This window comes from Lotus japonicus, chromosome 5 (genome assembly GCF_012489685.1).
Source record: "Lotus japonicus ecotype B-129 chromosome 5, LjGifu_v1.2".
NCBI classification, from domain to species: domain Eukaryota; kingdom Viridiplantae; phylum Streptophyta; class Magnoliopsida; order Fabales; family Fabaceae; genus Lotus; species Lotus japonicus.
In genome coordinates, this window is record NC_080045.1 from 60,055,011 (window position 1) to 60,077,067 (window position 22,057).

The window sequence follows — 22,057 nt, forward strand, 5'->3', positions numbered from 1 at the left end:
ACTAATTATCTTACTAATTATTTACTAATTATCCTTCACTCAATTAACTAGCTTCTTAATTATAACACATTAAATTACCTAGAAACTAAATTAACACAGTCATTTTCACTCACTTACTTTGCCCGGGCAAACATAGTAACTATCGAACACCTCTCTGCGAAGAACGAAGGAAGAAACAAGGGAGAAAGAAGGAAGAACCCAGAATCGAAGAACGAAGGCGACTACGAAGCTTGCAAGGTTAGTACTTCGGTCGATCTCCCTTCTGGTACTGGTTTGCTTTCGTAAATCGCGTTCGACTACTTGGTTCATGGGTGTTGAGTTGATTTAGGGTTTTGGATGTTGAGTTGATTTAGGGTTTTGGGTACTACTTTGTTAGTTACTATCAGTGTTGAGTTGATTTACGGTTTTCCATTCCCAAATCTGGGTATTGTTATGTGGTCGATTTAGGGTTCAAACTGATTATATGATTCCTTCAATGTCTTGTGTAGGATGACGTTCACGGTGGTTATCTACCATCAGGGGATTTTTTTTCATGATCCTCACCTGCATTACAGAGAGGGACGTGTTAATGTTCATTCTGGCATTGATGTTGACATGTGGTGCTTCTTTGATTGTCGTGATCTTGTGAGGGACTTGGGCTACACTGTAGGCAAGTTCAAGTTGTGGTGGAGGAAAGAAGAGGATATTGTCAATCACAAGATTAGGCCATTGTCTAATGATCTGCATGCCATGAATCTTGGGAAGTATGCTGAGAAAAGGCAGGTTAATGTGGAGGTGTTTGTTGAGCACGATGAAGAAGAGAGGGCTTATGATTTGAATGATGGGTTTGACAACTCCATAATTGGAGAGGCAGAGGGACAATTAAATGAGCAGCTGAAGAGAATGAGGTCTGGAAAAAGTGTTGCAGTTGAACATGACAATGAAGATGGCAATGAACCTGAACAACAACATGGGCATGAACATGGCAGTGAACCTGAACACCAACATGGCCCTTACATGGACAATTGGGACTATGAGGGAGTTGAGGGTTTTCACAATGACCATTACATGGAAAAGGAATGGGATTCTGAGAGTCTGGACAGTGTTTCTAGTGGTTATGAGTCAGAAACTGATTGTGAAGCTCAAGGCAATGAAGGTAAGCAGAAAAAAAGAAGAAGACCGAGAAGGCCCAAGAAAAAGCACCCCCAGTATCATGAGGAAGACATGAGAGCTGAATTCAAGTTTAAACTTGGCATGGAATTTACCTCAATTCAACAATTCAGACAAGCTCTGAGGGACCATTCAGTGCGTAATGGGAGGGAGTTGAAGTTTCTGAAAAATGATGATGTTAGAGTGAGGGCCATTTGCAGGAGAAGATGTGGGTTCTTGATATTCTTGAGCAAGGTTGGTGGCAAGCACACATATAGTATCAAGACTTTGATTCCTGAACATACCTGTTCTAGGGTGTACAACAACAGGAGTGCCACATCTGATTTTGTTGCCAGCAAGCTAAAGGAAAAGGTCTCTATTGTAAGGAAATACAGGTTGAGTGAAGTTGTTGATGAGATGAGGATCCATTACAGTACTGGGATCACAACATGGAGGGCATGGAGGGCAAGACAAAAGGCTTTGGCCATAGTTGAGGGGGATGCTGCCAGCCAATACACCACTTTGTTCAGGTTTAGTGCTGAATTGAAGAGAGCCTCACCTGGAAATTCCTACAAATTCCATTGTCTTCCTCCAACTGCTCAGATTAGTCAACCCAGGTTCAACAAATACTATATCTGTTTAGAGGGATGCAAAAGAGGATTTGTTGCTGGTTACAGGCCTTTCATAGGTCTTGATGGGTGTCATCTCAAGACACAGTATGGTGGGATACTATTGTGTGCTGTTGGCAGAGACCCCAACGACCAATACTTCCCAATAGCTTTTGCAGTTGTGGAGTCAGAGTGTAAAGAAAGCTGGAAATGGTTCCTGGAACTCCTATTGGCAGACATTGGAGGGCTGAGAAGATGGATATTTATCTCTGACCAGCAGAAGGTAAGCTCATGACTGGTTGTTATTGTTTGGCTATCTTGTCTTACTGAATTATAAACATTCAACTTAGACCTATCTTGTAATGTTTTGTTCTCCTATTCAGGGTCTACTTTCAGTGTTTGATGAGCTCATGCCAGGAGTGGAACACAGATTCTGTCTAAGACATTTGTATGCAAATTTCAAAAAGAAATTTGGGGGTGGAGTGGTTATAAGAGATCTCATGATGCAGGCAGCTAAGGCCACTTATGTACACCTGTTTGAGGAAAAGATGAGAGAATTGAAGGAAGTGAATGAAGAAGCTCATGACTGGTTGATGACTCATCCCAAGAAATCATGGTGCAAGCATGCTTTTACTTTCTATCCAAAATGTGATGTCCTCATGAATAATCTTTCAGAGGCCTTCAATGCTACCATACTGCTTGCTAGGGACAAACCAATTCTCACAATGATTGACTGGATCAGGAGCTATCTGATGGGTAGGTTTGCTGCATTGAATGAGAAATTTCAGAGATATAACCATCCTTTCATGCCCAAGCCATTGAAAAGGTTAGCCTGGGAGACTAAAAGCAGCAATAATTGGGTACCACAAGCATGTGGACATGCCAAGTATGAGGTTAAGTCTGTATTAGATGGAGATCAGTTCATTGTTGACCTAAGGCAGAGATCATGCACATGTAATTGGTGGGATCTAGTGGGCATCCCTTGTAGACATGTTGTGGCAGCTATTTCATTCAATGGTGGTCATGCTGAATCCTATATCGATTCTTACTACGGAAGAGATGCATACCAGGCAACCTATGCCCATGGCATCACCCCAATCAATGGCAAGAGAATGTGGCCATACACTCCAGATGCACCAATTCTGCCTCCCTTGTACAAAAGGAAGCCTGGAAGGCCCAAAAAGCTTAGGAGGAGGGATCCACATGAGGATGACATTGATGAAGGATCTAGGCCTAATTCTAGACACAGATGTGGAAGATGTGGAACCATAGGCCACAACATAAGAACTTGCACAAACCCACCTACATCTCAGCCCACTGAAGATGTTCCTGAAACTGAGCCTACTGAAGCAGCACAACCTCCTCAGCAACCTACTGAAGCAGCACAACCTCCTCAGCAACCCACTGAAGCAACACAACCTCCTCAGCCACCAACTGTAGCAGCACAAAATCCTGTAGTAAGTTTATAAGATCTGAATTATCATGAAATCTCTATAAATTCTCAAAACTTATACCACCTTTTATTTCAATACAGGGGAATATAAATGTGCAGGAAGTTCAAGGTGATGGTGGACAGAGGGCAGAAACTGTGGAGGAGGCAAATCAAGATCCATCTACTTGAGAGGGACAATAATTGACCTAATTGAAGAAGACTTTAACTGTGGAGGAGACTTTAACTTTTTGTTTGCTTCAAAGGGAATATTTCCTTTGAGTATGATGTAATAGTTTATTAGAGATGCACATGGAACATGGATACATGATGTCTGTTCTGTTTTTTAATGCCTGTAATGTTTGAAATATGGACCACTAATGCCCACTTGGCCTATTTAAGATCTGTAGTGGATGGACCACTATCATTTTGTAGTACTATTTAAATCTGTGGCTCTGCCCTTTCTGACTATGTTATAAAGCTTATGTTAATGTCTTCACCTTCCTCTTCTTCATTAATTGCTCCATATTGATTCATGTATACTGGCAGGGACTTATTCCAATTGATTCATGTATACTGACTGGCATAAAAACAATCCAATTGAGTTTTGCAAGGACTAAGACCAAACCATTTTTTTGTATTAAAGGACTGTAACCAATTCTATAAACCCTTCATAGGGACGACATCCAAAATAAAGCTATGAAACAAGGATGAGATCCAACATATTAATTTCATTCACTGGTACAAAATGTAATTCAATTAGCCATGATTTAGGTTATTGCTACACTACACTAAGGTTATAAAGCTTATGTTAATGTCTTCACCTTCCTCTTCTTCATTAATTGCTCCATATTGATTCATGTATACTGGCAGGGACTTATTCCAATTGATTCATGTATACTGACTGGCAGGGACTTATTCCAATTGAGTTTTGCAGGGACTAAGACCAAACCATTTTTTTGTATTAAAGGGCTGTAACCAATTCTATAAACCCTTCATAGGGACGACATCCAAAATAAAGATGTGGAACTAGGGACGCGATCCAAAATAAAGCTATGTAACAAGGATGAGATCCAACATATTAATTTCATTCACTGGTACAAAATGTAAGGTTTAGATTACTGCTACACTCCACTACGGTTACATCCACCACAATCCATTACACACGAAGCTATACAACCACTACAAACAACAGAATACATGTCAAAATTGCCAAGTTATTCTTCTGAATTTCCCATTTAAGGTTCCATTGCAGATTGACAATCTTCAACTGGCTATCCTCCAATTTGGTCTTCATGTCCTCCAATTTGGTCAAAGTGTCCTCCCACTTCCTCTTCATAGCCTCCAATTCCATCTGTCTTTCTGCCAATCTCCTTTTCATATCCTCCAATTCTTCAAATGTTTTCACCCCTTCAATTACATTTTGTCTCTCTGCACCATCTAAGCCAGACTCATCATCCCATAGAAAAAAGCCACAGTCATTTGGTCTCTGAGATAAAATCGAATAAAAGCACTTTACTCATTAGGCTCAAAAATTAAAAAGAACAATGATAATTTCAGTAACAACATAACAAAGACATAAATGGCTTACCAAGAAATGTCTGCATCTCCAGAAATTTCTATTCGGGTTAATATCAGTGTGGGAAGTCAAATACACTACCAGGTCTCCGCAATTACACCTCCCACGTCGTATCATTGTGCGTCGAACAGCAATGGAAGAAGAAGATTTCGAACCAGATCGAGATTCCCTTGACGTTTGAGACATTTGCACAATTGGCCAGAGAATGAGGAAGGACGAGAGATGAAGAACAGAGATGAGGAACAAAGATGAAGAACAGAGATGAGGAACAAAGATGAAGAACATATATGAAGAACAGAGATGAATATGAACTCAGAAACCCTAATTCTTCTTTAGCATGAAGAAGACGAAGAAGTAGAAGCTTTGGGTGCTTTGAGGGTGTCGTCTGCTTTGAGTCCATCTTCTTCTATTTAATTTGTATTTTTTTTTATTAAAATATGTAAATAATTAGTAAGATAATTAGTAAGTTTTAATTTTATTTAAATTTAATGAAAAAAGGAAAAAAAATCCAGCTGGCCTCATTAATTGACGTGGCACCGGCCACGTCAGCCGGCGGAGCTCCGGCGTTGACCCAACCGGCCGGAGGGACCAAAGCCAACTATTTTGCCAAAAACTGGGGACCTAGCCCCACCTTTGCTCCGGCGAGGGACTAAAGCCATATTTATGACAAAAGATGGGGACCAAAAACTGGATTAAGCCTATAATATATTGCATATGAGAATTGAGAAGTGATCAAGTTACTCAAGGTAAAACTCTTCAAAAGTTAATCCAAATCATAACCGTAATTAAGAAGAAAAAAACAAAGAGACACTTGGTGAAAGCAGGGGAGGGGATGGATTATGGTGTGCATATTTGCAGAGCAGAGGACACGTTTTATTCATGCCGTGTGTGTGTCATCATCATAAAGAAGCTGCTATTTTCTAAAACCACTATAAAATGAGGAGAAGAGGAAACAGAGCAATTGCCAGAAATAGGAAGCAAGAAAACTGGACAGAGGAAAAATAAAAGAGGAGTTCACGGCATCCAAGTAAAATAAATTCTTCTACTTTACTTATTGTCACTCTATATGTATTGAGATCATGCATGCTATTTTATTTTTTTTTGCTTTTGAAATCTTAAGCATGATGATGTCTGCAGTTAAGTCTGCTCATGTATTTGCCCCTCTCGATTTCTGCCTCTATGTTTCTCCCCTTTTCCCTGTGTAATGTAAGTGTGTGGGTGAAAAACAACTTAGGTAAATATGTGTGACTGCGTTTTGATCAGCGTTATCAGAATTGATTTTGCTAGAACTGGACCCGATGAAATTGAGTATTGTACACATAGGCTTATTAAAGTGATGTAATTATATTTGATACATCTAAAAAAAAGTGATATCTTTATAAAAGTTTTGTGATTGAACTCCAGCAACTGAGAATCGATTCTTGTGGATGCTGAAGCTACACAAGGCAGCGCCAGACAGAATTGAGTTTTAGATATTGAAACTCAATTAGGAGTGAAACTAAACATCTTTAAATTAAGTGTATCCACGCTGGCCTTTCCATAAGTGATTCTCTAGCCAAATCCAACACACAACCAAACATGTACTTAGTGTAGTGTATCTTGAAGATAAGAGGCCCAAATGTGCTTAATTAATGTTGGCATTATATATGTGTATGTATTTTAGTATGTTGATTAGTAAAAAAAAAATTTAATTTTTAATTTTAAATTATGGTATGATTTTATGATTATTGATGTTTGATCAGGGCTGTGTCAAAAAAATCAAGTGAGTGAAAGAATCTTTTCTCTTCATTTCTATCGGTGTGTGAGTTGAGTTTTTAGTTTTTTTTTTATAGTGTCACTCTTATATCAACATTTATTTAGGATGGTGCACAACATCAATAAGCTCGATAAAGAAGAAAAGGAGAATGAAGAAATTCAAGAGAATAAAATATGTATGAATCTCACCATCACTGAAAGCGGGGAGACACGTGCCAATTTATCTAAAATGATTACCAAATATGTGGCGATGCTAAATCAAAACAAGTTGTGTTGTTTAGGTAAGTGCAATTTTATGCTTTTCTAATGCATATTGACATTGTATTGTCTTCACAATTTAAAATTCATGAATCCATATCGATATATTGTAAGTCATTTTCACTAATGACATCCATTGAACTAAGCAGGCTTCCCTGTGAATCAGAACTTTGATTATGATGCATTGAACCCATTGTGGAATTTCCATTTAAACAATGCTGGTGATCCATTTCTCGGGAACAGTGGCCTAAACTCAACATCTTTTGAAATTTGTGTGATTGATTGGTTTGCCAAATTATGGGAGATAGAGAAAGGTGCGTATTGGGGATACATTACAACCGGTGGAACTTAAGGAATTTTTCAAGGGATTTTAATGGGGTAAACTTGTTCAACTTCAATTCTATTGAGCCTACTGAAATTTTCTAATAATAACTAGAGATAATACTTGCATTTATGTATCTATCTATAATCTATCTATAATCTATCTATCTATAATCTATCTATCTATCTATAATCTATAATATATATAAAAGAGAAGTTTATGCAGCTTAGAGGGTAATTTTGTAATTCACTTTATTATTACACATTGTTGTATTTTTTTCATGGTCATTACTGTAATTATGTTTCTTATTGAATTAGAAATCAATCAGGACCGTTCGTTGGTTTTGATCTTAACATCCTCTTTCAATCTTGGCCACAAGTTTTGAACATTCTTCAAATTATTATATCTACACATAGGTGATTTTTGGCATTCCATCTCATTAAATTTATCATACTGCTTTAATGTAATACATGTTTATATTCCTAATAAATTTAACGTTTTAAATTTAAATATTAATTAATGTGTGAATTTTAATAACATTGATTTTCCGTATTCCATTAGATTAATCAACAATGCTTTAACAAGCATGCATACTAATTTTAAAAAAATCTTTTTAATTATTATGTAATTTTTGTTAGTAATACAAATATGTTATTTTATTAGCACATAGTTTTTTATTTATTCTAAATTTTTAGAATTTATGTATTTTTTCCCTTCCAATTTCACCATTTGTCTGATATATTTTTATACATTTTCTAAAAAAACATATTTTTAATTCATCTCTTATGAAATTGATTTTAAAATTTGATAACACAACTGATTTTACGACTTTAAAAAAATTCTTGACATTTCAATATTCTAATTGTTTCAACTTTTCTAAATGAATTATTCATGACTTTTCATTGTCCAAAACTCCTATTCTCAATTTCAATTAATTCTAAAATGAATAATATTCAATGAATGGAATGAGGAAGATGATTTTTGAGGCTTTTCATAACCTTCATGGTTTAGTCTCTAGGTATAAATACTCTTCATTTATTTGGTTTGTCTGCATCTTTTCTTTAACTTCATCTACATTTTTTAGCTCCAGAGCTGTCAGTGACGGAAAATCATAACACAATGCAGGGTTTGTTTTGCTGCTGTGAAATTGGTGAGCTACTAACTTATGTTTTAGGTTTCAAGTTTTGTAAATCATGTACAGAACATCAATGTGGTTTTTAGATAGTGTTCATGTTCTGTTTTGTTCTTTATTTTTTCTAGATTTTTCTATAAGGATGGATGTAAGATGTCAATATTTTTTGAACAATGACTTAAATTTGGTTGAAACCTTGAAATCTTTAATGTTACAACCATAGAAAATAGGAGAAGTTCATGTTTATCGATTTCATTTTTGTGTGATTTATTTTTCTATCTTCGTGTCAATATGTTTCTAATATGCATTCTTCTTGGTTCAAAAACTAATCCAAGATGTTAAGTCAATATCTTCTTATCTGAGGTCAATTGTTGATGTCGATCTACTCTTGAAGGTATAATGTAACCAATGTGAAGTTTCTTATCCTAGGCTTGGTTTTAGCCATTAAAAAGTTGTACATCTCAAGGTAGCCAACTGATTAAAGTTTATGAACTCTCATCTTTTATATAGTTTTTTTATATCATTAATCTTAGTTTGATTCAATCTTTCCATTTTATATTTATCATCCTTAAGAAATTTGGTATATGGCATGGAGAAGCTTTTGTGAACATCCTCTAGAGGCTGGAAGCACCTGCAAAATTGCTTTTCAGTGGCCCAATTATTCATCCATAACATTAAACATCTAAATTATCATCAGATAATTTTTTAAAGATTGTTTTGTAGGTTGGCAGCCATTTTATTTGACTTTCTTTGTCAATTGTGAAGGTATGTTTCGTTCAGTGTGATAGATATATTTTTATGTCATATTTTAGCTTTCTTTGTCAAATTAAGAAAAATTGTTCCTCAATTTTTATCTTCTTAATGAATAAAAATTTATGCTTTTGAAAAAAGTCCACTTAGAATGTAGATCTATCATGAAGGCATTTTTGTTTGAATGATTATATGACAAAAGAATTTCTAATTTCAAGTTAAATTTTCATAATAAGTGATTTATTATTTACAATTTTTTTATTAACGAAATTTTCTAGACCAAAAATTGAAGAATATTTGGGTTATTTTCTTTTTAGGGTTGAATTCTTATACTTACAAATAAAAATCGAATAAGATGATTGTGTTTAGTATTGACAAATATTTCATTGAAATGCTTAGTCACTATCAGCAACTACTATCATTTTCAAAAAAAAAGCAACTACTATCCAATAAAACATCCAAAAGTAAAATCTTAAGCATATGGGAGAAAAACAAAGGTGAATATGAAGAAAACTCATTAATATACTTTCGGAGTTATATAGGAGTTAGAAAATTCAAACTTTAAATATTTAATTCAAATATCACTTTAATGTGTCTAATGATAACACAAAAATAGAGAATTTACTCTACCGACTTTTGTACTTCTATGATTCCATTCACATATTCTTACTATTATATAGATGTTGTTTAATTTTCTTTACATCATACTTTATAAATTAAAAAATATTAAATTCAAGAATAAAATAGTTTAAAAATAAAAATTTAATTCATAAATAAAACTAAAATTAATATTTAAAAATTCAAGGTCTATTCACCTACATTTTTTTAATATTAATTACACACTAAATAAAATAAGTTAACATTAGTTATAGAATTGCATGAGACATGGTAAATACAAATTTATTTGTTGAATATTTTAATTAGTATTAATATTAATCTTTAATAATTAAAGGTAGGAGTTTTAACATTAAATTTGATATGAATGCCAAAATAAACATAGGAATAACCTTTCACTTTCACCAAACTTTGTTTGTAAGATCATAGTTAATATTAGTTACACACCAAATAAATATCAGTTACAGCTTTACTGAGACATACATAATTTTTTTTTTTTGGAAGTCCAAATATATTCATATTTAAAAAAGTGTGAAGAGACTAGGCTCGGAAAGACAGAGGGGATAACAAAAACAAAAAAACTGTAACCATTCACAAGACTACACAATCGCTTAATCACCCTAAAAAAGAAAACAAAACAAAAAACCACCCTATATGAAAGAAAGAACCCAAGGAAGAATTAGTTTTAATTTATATTATAATTAATTAAATAAAAATTAATATTAATATTAATCTTAAAAGTTGAAGAGGTGATTTTAATATTAAATATGATATCGTTTCAAAAAATAACCTTCTCACTATCACTTCCCATTGAAATTCTATTTGACAGTTTCAATCCTCTTATTAATGGCATGCTATATCCTTCTTCTATTTACTTAAAAATATAAAAAAGTGTTTATCATGATTTGGTTCATATGAGTTAGGAAATTCCATAGGGCACACAAAGTTAGTTTTAGGTTATTGAATTATTAGTTAAATAATAATTAATTTTAATATTAATTCATAAAAGATAAAGATGGTGGTGGGTTTAATATTATATCAAATGCAGAAGATAACCTTCTCATTATCCATTTTCCCTACAACTATATAAGTAATAAAGTAAATAGTTTTTAATTCTATTAAAACTTCAATTATTTACCTCGAATTTTCTGCAAATGAGTTTATTATTATTTAGCTCATTATTATTTAGTTAATATAATTTAGAGAATTCCATAGGACACAATTAATATGTTTTGATCTAGAGAATTATTAATTAGTTATTAATTAATATTAATATTAATACATAAAAGTTAAAGGTGGTGGTTTTAATACTAAATATGACATCACTCCAAAAAGTAAATTTTCCACTAGCCATCCCTACAACTATATAAATTAGTAACACCGCTCATTTAAAATGTGCACGTCATATAGCGTGAGATGACGTATTTGCATTGAATTAAGGCTCAAACTCACCTACATGTACACCGGAGATTAGATGTTGATGTTTTAGCTTAGAATGTCTAAATGTGCTATAATTTTCTCTTTAATTTTGTAATGATTTCCTCTTGATTCAATCCTACTATTTATACTGGACAGCTTCCTTGGTCTACAAATTGGTTTTTTATTTCATGTTTTTTTTTCACGGTAAAAAAAATTGAAATTTATGATTTCTTCTATCTAGATTTAATTTTATGATTTTAATTCTTAAAATTTATTTTGATAAAAGTAACAAAAATAACAAATATTTCGAGAAATTATAGGCTATAAAAAGCGAATATTATCTGAGGTTATTGCTAAATTTTACATAAGGGCTCATTCATTTCCAGACATAAGAAAAGTATATGAAGTTACATATGACACATTCAAGGACGTGTGCTATACAATGAGTTTACTAAACGATGATAAATTACATTGATGAAGTAATAGAAGCTTTGAATTGCAGTACTGCAAACAATCTTAGAAGACTTTTTGCTACTTTACTCTTATCATATCAGCTTTTAAGGGCATAATTTGTTTGGAAAGAAACCTGAGAGTATTTAAGTGGTGGTATTTTACATAAACAAAGACTTATTATGCAACGTAGTGGTGAGTACATTTTTAATCAAAGCTCATACAAAAATAAGTAAGTATAAAATCCATAAAAAAATAAAATTATATTGCTTCTACAAAATAAAAACAATACATTCATCACTTGAAAAGATACAAATTTATGTTTGATGTCTGAAATTAATTTTATTCTTTTAATTCATAATAAATTGTATTTTAATAAACATAAAAAACACAAATTTAGAAAGAAAAAAATATACACGGTAAACAAAAATGAATAACCCCGTGCATCGCACGGGTAAAAATACTAGTATTTTATATTTATAATGTTTGATAATAATAATATTTATTAATACTAAATAGATTATAATTTAAATTTAAAATTATTTAATAAAACCATATTTTATAATGTAAATATAATAATTTTAAATTAAATATTAATTAAGTTATTTATTTGATGATCTATCCTAAATAATGTTTTTGATGTTGTATACATAACTCCCCATCACTCAATTTAGTGAAAATTTATCTAATACTATATTTTATATTATAATAAATAATTTTTTTTTTTTGGTTAGGCATAATAGTTAAGTATGTATGTGGTATCTACGAAATAACGAGTTATTGATTTTGGTTCTCACAAAAATTTCTTTGAAATACATCTCATATTTGAAAAAAAAAATAAGGGATCAAAATTTAGGCCCATAAATATATTTAACCCTCTAATAAATATATAAATTTAGTATGATATGTAAATATTAATAATAATATATTCTTAATAATACTAAGTGATTTGTAATGAATATTTATATAGCGTATTAGATATTAGATATTATAGTTAATTAATGTAGTATTGAACTATTTAAGATAATTTTTATTTAATAAATTTAGCATTCAATAAATTCGCTCAAGTTAATTTTATTTAATCTAAAACATGGTCATTTGGTTCAAAAAGAAAACATGATTATTGAAATGGTTCTTTTTGTATGTAGGAGGGAAAAATTTCAAGATGGAATTCTATATACATCACAAGACTCGCATTATTCAATATTCAAAATAGCAAGGATGTTTAGAATGCAATGTGTAAAGATCAACACATTGATTTCAGGTGAGATTGATTGTGTTGATCTAAAAGCAAAGCTTTTAGCTCACAAGGACATCCCGGCAATCATCAACCTAAACATAGGTATTTCAGCTTTGATAATTGACTCACGTGCACAACATATAATTGACAAGCTTAACAACACACTCACAATGTTACACCTCGTGCACAAAATATAGACACTATGCTAAACTAATTAGTTCGTCCATTTTTCTGTGGTGCACTTAAAATACATAGGAACAACTATGAATGGAGCAATTGATGACATTGATCTTGTAATACAAACGCTCGAGGAAAGTGGTTTCCTTCATGATAGGTTCTATATTCATTGTGATGGAGCTCTATCTGGAATCATGTTGTCGCTTCTTAAACAAGTAAGTGAAAGTTATCAACCCAAATTTTAAAAGTATTTTTTATGGTTCCCAGATGAACAATACTGAAAATGTGCTACAAAATATATGAATAATGATGAGAAATACTACGTATAGATACCAAGTGCTAAGCTTAATATAAAATTATGTAACTTGAGTATTTACATAATATTCCTTGTTAAATAATACTCATTCTATATATTTTATGGATCATCGTCGCAGGCTCCAAGGATTAATTTCAAGAAGCACATTGGAAGCATATCTGTTTCTGGCCATAAGTTTTTAGGATGCCCAATTTCTTGTGGTATTGTAATAACACGAATAGAACACGTCAATGCCCTATCTAGAGATATTGAATACATTGAATCAAGGGATGTCACAATCACAGGTAGCCGTTGTGGGCTTACGTCAATCTTCCTATGGTATGCACTCCAAGAAAGAGGTTTAATAGGACTTAAGAAAGAAGCACAAATGAGCATCAAGAATGCACAACACTTACTGAAAAAACTACGTGTTAATGGTGTTGGTGCAATGTTGAACAAGTTTAGTAACATGGTTGTCTTTGAAAAGCCTCTAGATGATGACTTTGTGCGTAAGTGGTGTCTATCCTGCAAAGGTAATATTGCACATGTGGTTGTGATGCAACATGTTACTATTGAAATAATAGAATCCTTTGTTAGTGAGCTTATTTAAAAACGATCAACACGGTTTCAAGATGGACAGAGAAAGCCTCCATGCATTGCGGACGACATTGGTGGGGGAAATTGTGCTTGTGCATTTCATAATTGATCATGAGAGATTTATATAAAGAAAATTTTCCATGAAGAAGATTTGACTCAACATGTTATTTTCTCTACGGGTAAAGGAAGAACACATGATGCTTACTTATTCAATATTTCAATCCAACCCTGCCCAAACTTTTCTAATTCACTCCAACATTTCTTACTTGTTCGACTAAGTAGTTTTGGGAAGTCAAGCGGACCTCCCAAAGTATTGACTAATATAAATGTGGTCAATAGTATTCTTATAATTGACAAAAAAATGTACTCATAATTTCTTCGATTTAATAAGATGGTGGAACAGCTAAATATTTTTTTATAAAAATGTTTGTAACAATGGAGTGTACTTCTCATAACACTTAGTAACCAAAACAATTCTCGTAACACTTGTTTTGATTACATTGGTCCACATAATATGATGTATTTAGTTTTTAGGATAAGTTAGAAAACTTTAAATAAGATGGTTTTAAACAAATATCTCCCTCCGCTTCCTTTGTATCCATAACATGGGTTAGATGCAACATAGGTTGGGTTTGCATAGCTAAAAAGACATCTTCCCCATATTTGTTGCAACCACATTCTAAATTTTTTTCAAGTATAGTCAGTCCCTCTTTGTTGTAGTCATAACCCATTGCGACGACTACTCAAAACCTCAGAAGTTCTACCCCCAATGCTCTCAGAGGGGGAAGAAGAAACTGCCAAAGCTAAAAAATGAGTAACAATGGGGAGGTTGGGACAATTAGAAGAGATAAAGAAAAGTCTGAAGATCTTATTGAGACCTCTAAATTCACTGCCCATGTATCCAAACCAATGTCGCCACACTGCTCGACCAAAAGAGAGGAGGACTGAATAAGACGATAGCAGAAGTTTGAAACCGAAAATCCACCAAGGCCATCAAGGCTAAAGTCGTACAAGAACCTGCCTCTCGGAACATAAAGGTAATTTAAGAAGGCAATTAACATAACATTGTGAAAAACCTTAACCCACTTAATTTCCCCGTAGTCCAACCACAAGATTGGGGGAGCAATAACACCACGCTGCGAGATTGGAGGAGAAAAGTCAACACCCTTGAGAAGTTTCGCAGATGAAAACCCAAAATCCTTGCCCCTCATTGATCCTTTCCAAAGGTCATATGCAAGAGTTTCAGGAAACTGATCAATATCATCTGATTATTTTTTGAAACCAAGACAATAGACCTGTTAGGACCCAAAACCATCATTTCTTCGTCAAACAAGAGCAGAATCTCTTGATGTTATTTCGTCTTCTCGAGAAGGACCTCACACCATGAAGAAGATAATGTACATACCCGGACAAGGAACCTAACAAGTTCTTAACCGGTTCTTGAGAGAAACGAACTCGCTTTGTTGCTCCTTATATACATCCATATGAGGGAACCTGGCCAAAGAAACATCCAAGGAAGCTCCCCCCGCCATCACTCGGCTCAAGTTCCGAATCACGAAGATGGCCTAATTCCTTGACACAAATCGAGCAAAACCAAATCGGAACTTTCTTCATTCTGTTCGCGTCTTCTTAACGAAATCGTTTGAGAGTTTTCCATACTATGCGAACAGATCTTTGATCTACAAATACCCCATTGAATCCCCAATTTGCAAACATGGTGGTGCATCGCCGAGATAGACCGCCACTACCATGAATTTGCCTAAAATCATCACCCTCTCGGTCCCTGTCTTCATCCTCTCCACTACTCAAAGCCAATCCTCTTGAACCCTGTTAACGCCCCTAGACAGAGCCAACAAATAACGACTATGTGGCTCCTTGATATGAAACCCTAGAAGAGGAGACTCTTATTCTTCTATCAATAAGAGGCCTTTTAAAATCGTAATAATACATTTATCTCACACATACAAAGTTGGAGAAAAAATATGCCAACTTATTTAATACTCATTGTGATATACTCCTATATAATAACATTTTGCATATTTTTATTTATGAAAGAAAAAAAAAACACATTTAAATTTTACATGAGATATCATTTTGATGTAGTATATATGGTTACACAATACCAAACAATTACTAGATATATTTGCGATCTTCCTAGGATACCACATTTCCATATAACAATACATGACATATGTATATCTTAAACATGCCAAACTTCAGAATAACTATATCTTATTGAACTGGACTTCAACCAGCCCTAGGAATAGCCACAACTTTGAGGGGGTTCTTCATCTCACAAGACAGCTTGAGCACCTCAGTAAGGTCAATAGGGTTAGCTATGTCTTGTAGCCATTGAAACTTGTGAACCAACCTAGCCACCCAAAGGCTCACGGTCACAAGACCCAAGTTCTTACCAGGGCAAACCCTCCGCCCAGCTCCAAACGGTGCAAGCCTGATGTCACCGCCTCTCACATCCACTTCAACCCCTCCTTCACTCTTCAGGAACCTCTCCGGCTTGAACACCAGTGGGTTATGTCATACGCTAGGGTCGTGCGTTATGGCCCACATGTTCACCATCGTTGTGGTGTTGGCCGGGACCACCATCCCGTTGCTGAGCTGGACATCTGACGTGGAAAGACGAGCCCATGAGAGGAGGGGCCCAATTGGATGGACTCGAAGTGTTTCCTTCACAATGGCTTCGAGGTATGGAAGTTTGACCAAGTCAGCGTCGGTGACATCACTTTTGTTGTTGCCAAAAACATTGTTAAGCTCCTTACGAAGCCTTGTCTGAATTTTTTGGTTCAAAACAAGCTCAGCCATTACCCACTCGGTAAGAAGTGCCGTTGTGTCCGTGCCACGAAATATCATCTCCTGCACCCAAAATCCCAACTTGTTAACGAAAAATGAAACATGTTGACGATAAAAAAGACAAGTTAACTATATATTGACACAAATTTTAGCACTCTTTCCAATAAGTGCAGGAAGCTTAAAGACCAAAATTTCCATGATGTACATAGATTTTGTGTACGATAAACCTACAATATATAGCCTGATATATACATTCAACCAAGGAGACTGTTTCCACCACCATATCATTAGAATAAATGCAAATTTAGCGTCAAATTAAGGTAACATTTTATTTTAGTAGTCACGATATAAGCTTAATTAAGTAATGTGTTGAAACTCACCCTTATTTTATTTACACAAGACTAATGAAAAAGTTGTCTTTTTAATTCTTAAAGGATTTCGTATGTTGCTTGCCAGAGTAGGGAGATCTAATCTAATTCATAAGACATCAATAAGAATTGGTGCACACCCAATGAGTATGGATCAATAGAAAAAAGATATATATGAAGAGTTGAAAAGATAAGTAATTAATATAATATATGGTGTGATTTCATAAAAAAGAAATATTACGAAAAAATGTACTGTGAAGTGGTAGACAAATCAGTGTACGTTAATAATAAGACAATTTTTTAAGCAGTGCTAATAAGACACAGTTAATGATGGGTGATATATATGCTCGATCACATGAGAGTTTGAAATATAAAAAATTATTCATAATGAAAAGAAGTAGTACTTCAGAAACAATCTTTCGAAATATGCTCACATCAGTGTTGAGTTATTAAAATGATCGCTAATAATTAATGAACCACCAAACAAACAATGTTGACCATTTTTGTGGCGGTATTTTTTACCTATCATGATCCAAAACCACCACAAATATGAGGTGATTAATAATGGTTGGCACTTTGTAATGGTTTGTGTATCAGAAAAAAAATGATTTGTACACGTTTATATAGAGTAGACACCCTTATCTAAATATTTTGTTTTATTATGTTATATCCTAGCTTTTGATACTAAGGATGCATGCCCCAACTAACTTTCCAATGTTAAAAGAAGAAGAATCTTGAGAAAACACAAACCCATAAAATGGCAATGATGTCGTCGTCTTGGAGCTTCTCATCCCCCTCTAGAGATAGGAGAACATCCACAAAGTCAGAGCCATCAGAAAGCTCCTTGAATGAAGCAATTCTTCGGTGCTCATTTAGAACCTTCATCACAAACCTCTTAACGCGAGGAGCCAGAGCGGAACACCGTTCTCGAACACGCAAAGGGTCATAGAAGAAGCTGATCCAAGGCACATAATCAGACCAGTTGAAAGCTCCCAAGAGCTCAAACCCTTCCCTCACCATCTCATGCAGCTCGCAGCCGTTATCTTCTCGGTTGTACCTGTTAGAAATATAATCAAAAAAGCTTTCATGTATCATTTATCTTCTTTTGGCCTTGGGGATTCTGCCCTTGGTGCGAATCCCTTGTGCTTTTCTCTTGTATCTGGTTCATGAGCCTTTTTTCCTCATGATTTCTTATTAAATTCAATAAAGTTGTTTTTGCTTCCAAGAAAAAAAATCTAGCAGCTAGTTTAAGCTTTTGGATAACTTATTCATGAAATGTATAGTATCACAGTTTCTATAATTAAGTTGTCGAGAATTTATCATTGTTGTCTCATAAAAAGTTGAATTTCAGCCCATGACATGCAAATTTGTGCATTGTTCACGGTTAAACTAAATGAGCTCTTGCATGAATGACGTGTTAGGAATACAATAAAGTTATTCAGGTGTTACTCAAAGCTTTTGGAATAATTGACTCATGACATTACCTTTTTCCAAAAACGGTGCTCATAACGTTGTCAAGAGCTGCATCTTGGAGATGTTTCCTTAGTGAAACGAATCCGTGTTCGGATTGTTCACGAGCTACAGCAGCCAGCATGGCGGCGCAGTGAAGCCTTCGCCCGGCCTCATGGGCGGCGATGCGCCGTGGAGAGAAGAGGTGGGCGGAGGCGACCCTGCGCAACGAGCGCCAATAGGCGCCGTTGGGTGCGAACCCGATGGCGCGAGTGAACATGAGGCTCTTAGCGGACTGTTTTACGGGACGGTTTGCGAAGTGGGGTGAGTTCAAGATTTCACGGGCTGTGTGAGGATTTGAGGTGATAACTGCAGGGGTTGAACCTAAGCTGAAGGCCATGAGTTTGGTGGCGGATACAGTGGAAGCCATGGATGCGAGGGTACGGTGAGGGAGGCCATGGTTCAAGCTGAATAAAATGCCGAAGATGGGAAGTCCTTTGGGTCCTGGTATAGGGATTTGTCCCATTTGGGTCCTGGTGTTTCTCCATGCTACACCTCCTCTTGGGATCATAGTTAGAAACCCAATGGAGAAAAGTGCAATTAGGATCACCACAAAGAGATTATTGAGGAGGTTTTCTGTTCCTGTTGCTATGGCTGGAAGTGTGAACATCCACCAGGTGCTGTCTAAGGATATTGTTGAAGGTAACCCCATACTAGTAAAAACAGAGGATGATCGAGGCAGAGAACTAGAGCCTAGAGGTAGTTAGATTGATAGGGGCGGTTCCGAAGTGTGGAGGACACACAGAGGAAGGCTTGGTATAAATAGCAGTGTATGCATGAATTGGAGGCTTTGATAGGGGGAAGTTTGAAGATACTTGTGTTTTTTAAATGGCAAAAGTGTGTTGAGTGTGAATGGGGTTAGAGGTACGTGTCGTTGCTCATAATAGAGGATCTTTTGTATAATAGCTGCACTAGTTATGAGTAATGTTACTTACACACCTCTCTTTTGAGGTGGAAGAGGTGGAATGATGAGAGAGATAGGAAAAAAAGAAAAAGTAAGAGAGAGAAAGCATGAGATGTGATAAATGTTAAGAGGAGAGAGATAGAAACAAAAAGAGGTGGAAATAAAGTGTTTTAAAAATGAGTTGTGTATATATCATTACTGACTAGTTATTGGTTACAAGGAATTCAAAGTCACAATTGGTTACAAGCAATTCAAAGTCACAATACTTAGTTTGATACTATTTGTTATGAGATAATAGTAAAATGTGGGTGAAATTTAAGTGTGAACACATTTTTTCCAAATAAAAATATAATAGAAGGGGAAAAAATTAAGTATACCTAAATTTGGGGTGCAAATATCATATTTAAAGAGAGGTAATAAAGCCCACCATTAAAAGAAGAGAAAGAGGTAAGTCACTATGAAAAAGGAGAGATACATATGGTGAAATGGGTTGTAGTCGGATTCGATGGTGACTTAGTTTTTTTTAATATGTTGTAGTGCTTTAATGGGAGAGGATGAGAGAGGGGTGGAGGTCGGAGGGAGAAGAATTGAAGGTGCCAAGAGGTGGCAGAGGCCATCGCTGCGAAAGGTGTTGTAAAGATTTCAAGAATGGAAAAAAAATAGAGTACTAAAAGTGATGAAAAAATTGAATAGATCAAAATTGATAAGAAAAATTCACGTGTACAACGATCGTGAGTCCACCGTGTAGGCGGCTTATCGGCTAAAAAATGAGTAGGTCAACATTATAACGTCATTTTAACTTACTTTAAATACAAATAAATAAATTAAAGGGCCCATACAAAGTGATGCAAAAAATTTACAGAAACTAAATTAGATTTCAACATATATTACCGAGAATGAAACATATTTAACGTAAAGTTGTTCTTCAATGTTAAAGGAAATCGATATCTAAAAAATTGATTGAAATAAAGGATTAATAAGAAAGCCAGAAAAGAAAAGAAACAAATTATAAATTGTATTGAAATATAAAGAAGTTTCACAAAAATCATACTCAAATCCTCCAAGTATAAGCTTTTAGGAATTTTTGAGTAGAAAAATGTGAACCCCTGCTACTAGGGATGGCAATTTCCACCTGTATATGGGGATCCCCGTGGGGACTGCCCCGTTTGGGGCCCCGATCCTGGGGAATTTTTCCCTGTGGGGGTGGGGATGGGGACAAAAATCCCCCTGAAACAAATTTGGGGATGGGGATCACCCTCCCCGCCCCGCGGGGACCCTGCCCCGCGGGGACCCCGCCCCGTATATATATGTAAAATTTAAGTTTGAACAACACATGTTCAATGAAGATAAAAATGTTGATTGAGGTAAAGAAATTTATTGTTATGAGATTATAGATTATAGATTATTTCATATTTGAAAGTTTATATGTATTTATGCTTTTTTTTTTTGTAGAAACTTTGATTAATGGTTACTTGAAGACTTAACATTTTGGCGATGACTTGACTGCGGGATGATTTGTATTTTTACAGAGTTTAGACTTTTTTCGGCGTTGACTTTTGAGATATTTTGGATGATAGACTTCACATTTTTTTGGATTGAATGTTGAATTTTATATGTCAATTTTCTTATTTGTAGACTTAATGTTATGAATTTTGATCAATGTTATTTGAACTTCAATATACATTTTCATGGAATTTGACATGTTCTATTCTCATCCGTGGTTTCCATACATTTGTGGTCTAGGAAGAAATTTGTGTATTTTTTATATTTAATTTAGTTTTATTATATTTTTAATGATGTGTTAATAGTCCCCGTGGGGAGGTGGGGATTGGGGATGGGGTGAAAATTTACCCCGCCATGGAGAATGGGAATGGGGACGGGGACAAAAGAGAGATGCGGGGACGGGGATGGGGGGCCACTCCCCACCCCCGCCCCGCACGGGTGCCATCCCTACCTGCTACGTACACATAAGTTCTTATTTATAGATTAAGTATTCTAACTACTTTACAACGGTCACCAAACTACTATATCACAACACTTGGCTTCGATGTGCTTCTAATATCTTGTAAGACTTCTACGCATTTTTTAATATGGCCTTCCTCTTTCAACGTGTCTCAAACGTTTTCTCCTTGTTCTCACTTTTGAAGCAATTTGAATCTTCAACTCTTTCTGAAAAGAAATAATCGCCTCTTTTATCATCATGTTTTTAGACATTTTGTCTAAGTTATTCACATAAACTTTGGACTGGGCGAGCCCCTAGAGGCGCAACGCCCAGCATGTATCTCGCCCTGAGGCAGGGCCCTGGCCTTCAGATGGGCCTTGACCTCGGAGGCCCAATTGACCCAATAGGTAGTACCCAAGCTCTATAAATAGGAGGTAGTTATCAAGTGTAAGGGACTTTTGGCTCATTTGATGAAATAACACATGAAATTCAGCATTCTCTCTCTTACTCTCTCTCTAGCACAATCTCTCTACCCTTAGGTACTATACCTTTCCTCAATGTTCATTCCCAGAACATTTGGCGCCGTCTGTGGGGATCGATTGATTGTGCATGAAGTTACCTCTGATTGTGATTAGGCAACTCTCTGGTTTTCCGATTTTGATTCTGTGACTAGTGTTGGTTTTCCGATCGAGTTTGCATCGTTTCTGGTTTGGATGGAGACTCGACGCAGGAGGCAACATCACTCACCAATGCGACAGCGGATTTCGCCGCC

The 22,057-nt window shown here is 35.1% G+C and overlaps 2 protein-coding genes and 1 pseudogene across 2 annotated transcripts; 1 reads left to right on the top strand and 2 right to left on the bottom strand.

The window, feature by feature from the left end:
- Nucleotides 1-4,336: 4,336 nt before the first annotated feature.
- LOC130719905 (uncharacterized protein At4g04775-like) lies at nucleotides 4,337-5,215 on the bottom strand. The gene is made up of 2 exons (XM_057570500.1): nucleotides 4,757-5,215; nucleotides 4,337-4,654 (listed from the first exon to the last, which is right to left on the bottom strand). The coding sequence occupies exons 1-2, from the start codon at nucleotides 5,027-5,029 to the stop codon at nucleotides 4,337-4,339; spliced, it is 591 nt and encodes a 196-aa protein (XP_057426483.1). The 5' UTR covers nucleotides 5,030-5,215.
- Nucleotides 5,216-6,677: 1,462 nt separating this feature from the next.
- LOC130720905 (serine decarboxylase 1-like) lies at nucleotides 6,678-13,863 on the top strand (annotated as a pseudogene).
- A 2,138-nt stretch (nucleotides 13,864-16,001) lies between these two features.
- Nucleotides 16,002-19,091, bottom strand: LOC130719906 (cytochrome P450 78A7). Its single transcript, XM_057570501.1, is given in 3 exon segments — nucleotides 16,002-16,625; nucleotides 17,681-17,987; nucleotides 18,415-19,091. Coding segments are annotated over 3 exon segments (1,608 nt in total).
- Between the last annotated feature and the right edge of the window lie 2,966 nt (nucleotides 19,092-22,057).